We start from the raw sequence: 9,997 nt of genomic DNA, 5'->3' as shown, positions 1-9,997 counted from the left end.
CAATTACATTAAGCACACGACATAGATATGCACTCTCAAAATATAACAAAAGAAAGTTATGAGTCCACACCTGAAATCAAGCCGAACAGAGCCCCCAAAGTAGATAAAAAAAAAGACTCTGACACCCTCAAAAGAGCACCACATAAATCGGCACCACAATTCAAAAGAAGCTCGCATGAAACAACCTGCAACCAGCAGTTTAACGCCTGAGTCATGAGAAAACTCGAAGCTCTACGCACCTTCCTAGGAGCAAAAAATGGCGGTGTTGATAAGTAGGTGCAGATCCAGATTGTGGGTTCGGTGAAAGATTGAGCCAATTGGAAAGGATAGGGGACATAGTGTTGGAAATCATGGAGGTGGAGGCAAGGGTAGGTCAGAATTGGGGCCTATGGGCTGTGAAATCAGAGGCAATATAGAGGATGGTGGATAGGCTCGATCGGGCAAATGGGCAGAGGAAAAAGCAAGATGTAAGAGAATGAAAGGAATTTAAGGAAAGGAAAAGAGAGAGAGAGAGAGAGGAGGAGTAAGGGACTGGCACCAACACTAGCCATAGCTAGGGCTGCGAGGAGGAGGACGGAAGCAGATATACACTCACACACCGGTGAGAAAACTCTCAAGAAGAGAGTCTCTCACGAAACGGGAGAGAACTTAACACAGAGAGTAGAGTGTTTTTTTGTCTCCCACTTTTTTTCTTTTTAAACTGTTTTTTATCTACTGCTATTTGATATTAACAGCTTTTGGTTTCAATTTTAATGTGAAACGTTGATATTGAGGAAGCACAAGAGGACTAGTTGGTTATTGAATTTCTTAAATGCCGATTAATTTTTGAAAGAAAAAAAATTATGTGAAATTTGCAAATGCATTGAATCCTTTTATTGGCTCGCCTCGGCCCCCCGGTATCTTGAGGCCGGTTCTTATGAAAACAGGGAGCAAAATGCATGAAATCTTAAAACCAATACTATGATGGCACAATACACAATATCACTCTTCCTCCCTAAAAGTTAATGAGCCTTGAGGATGAACAGAAGAAATGTCTCCAACTAGGTTAGTTTCAGGACAATGAAACAACTCTATAGAATTATTGGCTGAGGATGCAAGAGGTTCCGCTAGAAGCTCATCCCTTTGCTTTTTTATCTTCTTTTTTACATCGACAAGAGTTTCCTTGACCTTGCGTAACTCCTCGAGATTGAGGCTATCCATTGGTGCTTTTAACCAATCAGGCCCCGAATGCTCCATTATTTTCCTGTTCAGTTTCTTTCCCCTTTTCTGCTCAAATTTCACTTGTTCAAGTAAATGAGAGAAGCTGTCGTTAAGACCTTGCATAACTGGTTCTTTTGTAGCCTCGTTTTGACTGGTAATGGCATCAGGGTTCTGAAACTGATGAAACCTGTTAAGTACCGAATGAACGGAAGGGTGGCCAAAAGAAAAGGGCTTCCTTCCAAGTGAGAAGATAACCAGTAAAACCTGAACAGCACACATGGTGCAAAGCTCACTAGCCTTTTTGAAGAGACTGGATCTGCGTTTGGAGAAAGAGACTTGCCGTGCATGTTGACTCTCAATCAACTCCATTTGAATCTTTTTGCGGCCCCTCATTCTTTCTCTACAAGCAAATGAAAAGGAGGCAAGAAAAATCTTGTTCGTATTGAATGGGAATGAAAAAACTTTCACGAGAAACATGTTAATTTATAACGACATTCTCTTCAACCAGTTTGTAAATACATGCATGTTGCCTTAGTCATATGACAATAATGATATAATCTTTGTCGTTTTTTACTACATAAAATGAAATTATCAAATATCGTAATTCTTCATGATCATGAGCATACCAAAATACGTAATTTTGATATAATTGGGCCTTAAATTCCGAAACAAACTACCAAAGATATCTACAACATGAAATGTGTATTAAAAAAAAGTAATTATTATGGTTGACTAGTTCTGTAACTTTAAACAATTTATCGCGCCTTAATATAAATATATCATTGTATTAAAAATTTAATTATATAAATTAATGTAATGTAATATGTTTAAACGCAAATTCATAACGAAAGTGTTTGAAGTGGCTGGATTGCTATATTAAATAACGAAAGTATTTTTTTTATGGTTACATTTAAACCACATTATTTCTAGCTTATTGTGAGGTTAAGTCAACTCTCTCCTCTTAGTGTAGATAATAACGTTTGTTTTAGAAGAAAAAAAAAGTGTAATGCTAACCCTCGTTCACAAGTCTACTGCCTTTTTTTTATGTTTGGTTGGTCCAAATGCTGGATGGGAATATGGGTATGTTAAGGAGATTAAATTAGTAAAATAAATTTTCAAACTAAATGATGTGTCGCCAATAAGAATGAACACGTTTATCAACGATTAGGTAATAATTCAATAATTAACTTTTATATCATTTAATTTGCAATATTGAATCTACAAATTTAAACTTCACATTACCCTGGGAATATAGATTGTACTTTTCATAATAATTCCTTAAGAGCAACTCCACCCATGGAGCCCTCCCCCCTGGCAATCCACTATTCAATCCACCATATTGAACAGTAACTGCCTTAAATGAATAGTAACTACCATTAATGAACAGTAATTGCCATTTACATCTCCACCCTTGGAACCCTCCCCTTGGCAATAAGCAATTAAAATAAGACAAGGATTGTCTGCCCTCCTAGTTGTGGTGCCCTTCCATGCCCTCCTATTTTGTGCGGTCACGGTTAAGCAACGTCAATATTTTATATTTTTATTATTTTTTGTCTTATTATCTCATTAAAAAATTAATATAAAATATTGACGTGGCTTAACCGTAACCGCACAAAATAGGAGGGCATGGAAGGGCACCACAACTAGGAGGGCAGACAATCCAAGTCCATTAAAATAATAGTTTTTTTTGTTTGTTTAAATAATAAAAAATTGCAAAAGCTCCGGTCTCCCCTCTCTCTCTCTCTCTCTCTCTCTCTCTCTGACACAAAAAAAAAAAAAATTGCAAAGCCCTCGGGCCACAGGCCCGTCGACTCCCCACCCCCCCTTCGCTCGGGCTCCCACCGTCGCTCGGCCTCCACACGGCTGGACCTCTCTCCACCGGGCCTCCGGCCCCTTCTTCTCCACTGTCCCCCGAGCAACCCACATGGGTGGAGTTGCTCTAATGGTATGGTTTTGTGGATTCATTCCAGCGTTTGAAAAAACATTGGAATCCAGAAAAGAATCATTCACGTGAACCAAAAATCATTGGATATTGAGGACTTAATACGTGAACACGAAAAGCCCAGTTTGACGGAAATACCCCTCTAGCATTCGCATAAATCCAAGCCCAAACTAATTGTTCGTCTTGGAAGATTTTGTAATTGACCCAGGTTGATGGAAAACTAATTGTTCCTCTACCAAGAAACCTAGAGCTTTCATATTCATTCCATCTAATAAGTCTAACTTAGGGATATCATTAGCTCTTTGGTTACACCACGTTGGTGTTGGTGCGACAAGGGCTAACCTGTCTCTTTCTTTTTTGGTTGTAAGGTCATCTCCAACCGAACGAGAATCAATTGGCTCATTTTAGACATCTGGTTCTCCAATAAATTAATATTTTAATGAACAATGCATGACTATATTTCTTACCATTTCCAACCGAGGGCCAAAGGGTCATAGAGCCAAACATAGCTCTATCACAAAAAACATCTCCAACCAAATGCCAAAGGGCCATAGGGCCAAACATAATTTATTATTTAAATTTAAAAACTACAACAACTTAAATTTTAAAACTACAACTTATATTTAAAAAGTACAGCTTAAATTAAAAAACTACAAATAAAATTTAAAAACTACAACAACTTAAATTTATAGGAAAAAATGAGAATTTTTTAATATTTATATGAGGCGCCATAGGATGATATGTTCTCATGCCACAAACAAGTACCTACAACAAGATCTTGTTGCACATCTTTGGGCCAAAAGAAGCATGTAGTAGGCGTTTAAGTTTTATGTTGTTAAATATTTTTAAAAATGTTGTTTAAGTTTCATGTTTTTTTTATTGTGTATAATTTTTAGGGTAAATTATACTTTACCACCTCATGTTTGAAGTTTATTGCAACCTTATACAACATCTTTAAAAAATTTCACTTTCATAGCTCACGTACTATTTTATTTCAATATAATACATTCGTTACATTTTCCATCTATTGGTCTATTAAGAGCTAACGTGGCAGTAGTGGATCTCATTACACGTCAGACCACTCCTTTTCAAAACTTGGACACGTAGATTTCCATCTGCTACGTCAACCCACTATCTTCTTCCACCCGAGCCCTCTATCTCCTCCAATCTCCATAACCACCAGCGCACCACCCCTCCCAATCCCTAGACCCTCATTCTCTAATTCTCCAAATTCTTTTGATTCTTCTTCTTCCCTAAATCTCTATAAAAAAATCTCTCTATTTTCGCTCTCAATCAAAAAAAAAAATTTCATGGATTTCGAAATTTTATTTCTCAAAATTCAAAACCATCATCTTTTTCGCGTTAACCTACATGAGGACGAGGAAGGCGGTGTGCAAGGCTTTAATCGCCTGATTGGGCCATAGATGGCGAAACCCAAGTCGCCGAAAGACGCAATCTTTGAGAGGCTACCGCCATGGGGGGAGTCGAGCCGCTTCTTCTTCCCCAAATCTTTGTAAAAAAATCTCTCTATTTTCACTCTCAATCCAAAAAAAAAAAAAACCCAGAAATTTCATAGATTTCGAAATTTTATTTCCCAAAATTCAAAACCATCATCTTTTCCACGTCAACCTACATGAGGACAAGGAAGGCGGTGTGCAAGGTTTTAACCGCCCGATTGGGCCACAGATGGCGAAACCCAAGTCGCCGAAAGATGCAATCTTTGAGAGGCTGTCGCCATGGAAGGAGTCGAGCTTGCGGCTGGTGTGGGTCGAGGAAGATGGAGGAGTGGGTCGAGGTGAACGAGTGTGGTTGTAAAGATGAAGGAGTGGGTCTCTAGGGAGAGAGAAGGGAGGGAGGTGAAGAGAGTGGCCAGCTCAAACTCCAAGATCCGGACTTTAACCATAGCCAACAATCTTTGAGCAACTACCTCCACCCGATCCTAGCCAACAATCTCATATTCTCATTACAACCATCTTCATCCCCCACCCATCGTATCCATATGGTTACCTTCACCCCCACAACCCACAAATGACAAAACCAATAGTGGCGTTGATGAAATTTGAGGGTACGGCAGGACCCTAACCCACTTCCTGCAATTGATTTCCAACCACTACCAAAACCCCAAATCCCCAGAATCCTCAAATTAGCCAGAGGTCATTTTAAAATTTGTTTAAAGTTTGAACGGGTGGTTGTGATGGAGAAAGAATGAGGAGATGGAGGTGGTTGCTCCGGTGGGAGGGGAGGATTGACATGGTGGTTGTATGAGATGGGTGGTGGTGATGGAGAAAGAAAGACATGAAGTTGGGACTTGGGAGGCTCAAGAGGGAGAAGAAGGGCGGGGGGATGGGTTTCAAGTTTTTTTATTTTTTTATAGGGTAAATTATTATATTTTAAATGCATAAAAAAATATTTTTTTGCCATGTGGCATAAATTTGGTAGCCATGTCAACACAAATGTGGATCTCATATTTGCCACGTCATCACTTAACGGTTTACTTAACGGAATTTCTAACCGATGTATAAAATTGAAATAAAATGATAAGTAAATGTATGAAATTGAAATGTTTTAAAGATCTTGTAAGAAGTTGAAATCAACTCCAGACCTGAAGGGGTAAAACGTAATTTACCCTAATTTTTATGTTGTTAAATGTTATTTAATGTTATTTAATATGTTTAATGTTATTTAATGTTGTTTAATGGCTTAGGAAGTTATAGGATAAAAAATAAAATTTTTATTTTTATTTTTAATTTTGTAAAAAAAAAAACAAAAAAATTCAAAAAATAAAATAAAATAATGGCTAGCTGACATTAACTAGTTACCGTTGCATTCAAATTGTGGCCCTGCCCGGGGCTGGCTAGGTTGGGCCGGGTGGTTGGCCCTTTGGCTCTTTTTTGTCTAGTGGGGCCCACGAACCCTTTGGCTAAGCCCTCGGTTGAAGACAGTTTTTGGAGCTATTTTCGGCCCTCTGGACCCTTCAGTTGGAGATGGCCTAAGGCACCAGAGTAATTCTATGCTTGTATCAAATTTGTTACCTAAAATTCTTTTCCTAGTGTATTATACATCCCTGAAATGAATAGGAATGTAAAATAAAATTTCAATAGTACCCTTTACATTGTAAAATTGCATACTTTTAGTGTTTAAATAAAAAATTGTTACTTGCCAATGTATATATAGTCAAATTAAATATGGTAAATACCAAAAATATATATGACAATATTTGGTAATTTCTTGTATATTCATTAATCTCCAAAGTGGAGTATATACAAGAGTTGCAATTAGTATTACATATGCACTTCGTCAATGTCGGACAACAAACTACTATTTACACTTTAACTAATATATAACTCGCAACACTCTTCCTTAAGTTGGAGCAAAGATGTCACGCATGCCCAACTTGTCAAGTGAGTTGAAAAACACATTATTAGACACAGCCGTAGTAAGCACATCAGCGAGTTAATCTTCAGATCCTACAAATGGAAACATAATAATTCCATCATTGAAGTTTTCCTTGATAAAATGTCGATCAATCTCCACATGTTTTGTTCGATCATGTTGCACTGGATTATGAGCAATCTCAATAGCAACTTTGGTATCACAATGAAATTTCATAACACCCTTGGGTTTAAATCTAAGTTATCTCAACAATTTTTTCAAACACAACAACTCACATACACCATAAGACATACCACGAAACTCAGCTTCAACACTTGACCTAGCCACCACTTTTTGTTTCTTGCTTCTCCAAGTAACTAGATTAACCCCCACTAACGCAAAGTATCCAGATGTAGATCGTCGGTCAGTGATAGAACCTGCCCAATCTGTATATGTACACCTTTCGACATTCAAATGACCATTCTTAGAGAAAACCAAGCCTTTACCAAGAGCCATTTTCAAGTAACTCAAAATACGGATTACTGCATCCATATGAGCTTCACTAGGCGACTGCATAAACTGACTTTCCACACTAACTGCATAAGCAATGTTAGGACGAGTGTGAGACAAATAAATTTATCTCCCCAAAAGTCTCTGATACCATTCTTTATAAGTAGGAACTTGATTCGGAAATATGCCTAAATGATGATTCTTCTCAATCAGAGTATCAACAGGTTTGCAACCTAACATACATGTTTCAGCTAACAAATCAAGAACATACTTCCATTGAGACAAAAAAAATACCATACTTGGATCGTGCAACCTCGATTCCAAGAAAATACTTCAATTCACCCAATTCTTTCATCTCAAATTCAGTAGCTAGGTATTTTGAAGGCGTTGCATATATTTCCTTTTGATCATCACTAATCACTATCATGTCATCAACATAAATAATCAATGCAGTTAGTTTACTATTTTGTCGCTTTAGAAACAAAGTATGATCTGAATTAGGGCTGGGCACGGGCCGGGCCGGGCCCATTTTTGAAGGGACCGGACCGGACCCGTAATTAAAGGAGACGAGGCGGGCTGGGCCGGGGTTTACAATTTTAAAAATAGGAACCGGACCTTACCGGCCTGGTTGAAACGGGCCGGTTCGGTCCGGGTACACGGGTTTTTTTTTTTTCCTGTTTAAAAATGTTTCCTGCACACAAATTGCAGTTTGAAAAAACTGCACAGATTGCAGTTTCTCACAAACTGCACAGATTGCAGTTTTTTGCAGTTTCTCACAAACTGCACAGATTGCAGTTTTTTTACTGCACAGATTGAAAAACTGCACAGATTGCAGCACAGATTGAAAAACTGCACAGATTGCAGATTGCAGTTTTTTACTGCACAGATTGATGCCATTTTTAAAAAAGGGGCCCAAGGATCAATAAGGTAGTTTTAGCAACGTATCATTGAAACAGCATTTTGCAAACAGCAAGGAAAATCATACAAGTTTGAAGAAAACAGGACGCCATCTAACATAGTGATTAAACCGTTACTCATGTGAAATCTAAGCAAATACCAGCAAGAACCAAGAAGTTGGCTTCGATTATGACTAAGATATAGCAGTGGCCTCGCATTTCAGTTTTCAATTTATCCCAGGAAAACGGAAAAAAGGAACAATTCACAATCTAACCAACCTAACATAGTGATTGCAATTTAATGCAGTTTTAAACCTTCTGCTCCAGGTAGAGTTGAAAAGGAAAAAGGAATAAAGGATGTGGCTGCTCCCAGATATGTATAAAGATCATCAACAAAGAGTATCTAGATACAATGAAATTCCAAAACGCATTTATTGAGCACATATGACAGACTTTACTGCTATAAATTAACTTGATGACAATACACTCTTTATGGGGACGCATGATACATCGTTTACAGTCAAACAAAATTCAAGTCTAATGTATGTACATGGTATAGCTCATAGCTTACTAGGCATGACCAAAAAGTAAATAAAGAACAACAAAGGAAAGGTTAAATCATCTTACAACAGTGCGTCCTTTGTGAACCCATTCAGTTATTTCGAATGAACTACGACAAAACTATTGAATAAGATAGATATCTGAGATGAGTATCTGACATGTCCACCCAAATCAAAAGCCTTGAACTTGATTTTACCAATGCTCAACTCTCGGCTGGTGTTGAACTAACCTCTGCAACAATGCATCATCAACAAAACCCAGAAGCAGAAAACTAAATTCTATGCTAATCAAGTAATTATCAAACAGAATCAAAACAATTCCAAGAGCAAATTGCTTTATTCATTTCTTCTTCTTCTTCCAGATATTAAAACTTGAGTGATTCAATAGCATCTTTAAACTCAATACTTATATTGGATTGGGAGCAGAAAATCTAATGAAAAAAAAAACCCATAGGAATTACACAAAAGAAAAGAAAAAAGATTTTCAATTGCACAATTAAAAACTACACTCTCAAAAAAACTATTCCTTCAGCCCATATTTTCTTTTTCTTCACTTTCTCATCAACCAAACAGACCCCGGATTGATTAAACGTAAAACAAAATACACAATGCGCAATGCGTAAACAAAGTTAGCACTTAGCACACAAAATCGCAAAGGAAACAGAGATATCAATCATTCAATGTGATTAGCAAAGCTCACCGTGCGAACGGCAGCCAATCGAACGCGATCTTCCTCAGAGGTGGTGATGGGGGGTGATGATGTTGGTCGCGACTCGCGACAGCGCTGTGAGAGTGGTGGGGTGAGCACTGTGAGTCGGAGTCGAGGGAAGGGATAGGGAGAGGGATTCGAGGGAGAGGGATAGGGAGAGGGACTCAGGGAGAGGGAGTCGAGGAGGGAGAGTCTCTGAGAATCCGAGAGACTGAGGTCTGAGGCTGCTGAGGTTGAGGGAGGTGCTTCTGGAACTCGGGACACGGGGAAGTTGGCTAGGGTTGAAAGTTGAAAACTTAAACCGACGGTTGAGATTGGATGGAGAGATGATATTAAATCTCGTCCGTCCAATCTAACACAAACGGGCCGGTCCGGGTACCCGCGGATCCTATAATTTTAGAACCGGCCCGCCCCTAAAACTTCAATTACCCGCCCCGCCCCGCCCCTACCCGCGGGTCCAGGACCCGTTTGCCCAGCCCTAATCTGAATGACTCTAGAAATATCCAAACTTCTTCATTGAACTTGCAATCTGCACACAACATATTTTTCAAGAGATATTCTGATACCAGGTGGGAGATCCGTATAAACTTCCTCCTTGAGATCACCATGAAGGAAAGCATTCTTAACATCAAAATGCAATAGGGGCCAATCCTGGTTTGTTGCTAAGGACAAAGAACACACAATATTAAGTTTGGCAACAGGAGCAAAAGTCTCTTGATAGTTCACCCCATAGGTTTAAGTATAGCCCTTAGCAACTAATCTGGCTTTGTACCGGTCAATAGAACCATCTGCTTTACGCTTAATAGTG

The 9,997-nt window shown here is 38.6% G+C and overlaps 1 protein-coding gene and 1 long non-coding RNA gene across 2 annotated transcripts; both read right to left on the bottom strand.

Annotated features, from left to right (window-relative positions):
* Positions 1-981: 981 nt before the first annotated feature.
* LOC126601803 (agamous-like MADS-box protein AGL29) lies at positions 982-1,593 on the bottom strand. The gene has a single exon (XM_050268565.1). The coding sequence runs from the start codon at positions 1,591-1,593 to the stop codon at positions 982-984; it is 612 nt and encodes a 203-aa protein (XP_050124522.1).
* A 6,672-nt stretch (positions 1,594-8,265) lies between these two features.
* LOC126613766 (uncharacterized) lies at positions 8,266-9,581 on the bottom strand. The gene is made up of 2 exons (XR_007620186.1): positions 9,181-9,581; positions 8,266-8,712 (listed from the first exon to the last, which is right to left on the bottom strand). It is a non-coding gene; the product is annotated as an uncharacterized LOC126613766 (long non-coding RNA).
* Positions 9,582-9,997: the final 416 nt, after the last annotated feature.

The sequence above is a fragment of the Malus sylvestris genome, chromosome 2 (assembly GCF_916048215.2).
Source record: "Malus sylvestris chromosome 2, drMalSylv7.2, whole genome shotgun sequence".
In the NCBI taxonomy this organism is placed as follows: Eukaryota; Viridiplantae; Streptophyta; class Magnoliopsida; order Rosales; family Rosaceae; genus Malus; species Malus sylvestris.
This window is presented reverse-complemented; position numbering and strand designations above follow the sequence as displayed.

Bases quoted from the DNA above. Each gene is read 5' to 3' on its own strand.
- LOC126601803 (XM_050268565.1), bottom strand. From the start codon at position 1,593: ATGAGGGGCCGCAAAAAGATTCAAATGGAGTTGATTGAGAGTCAACAT.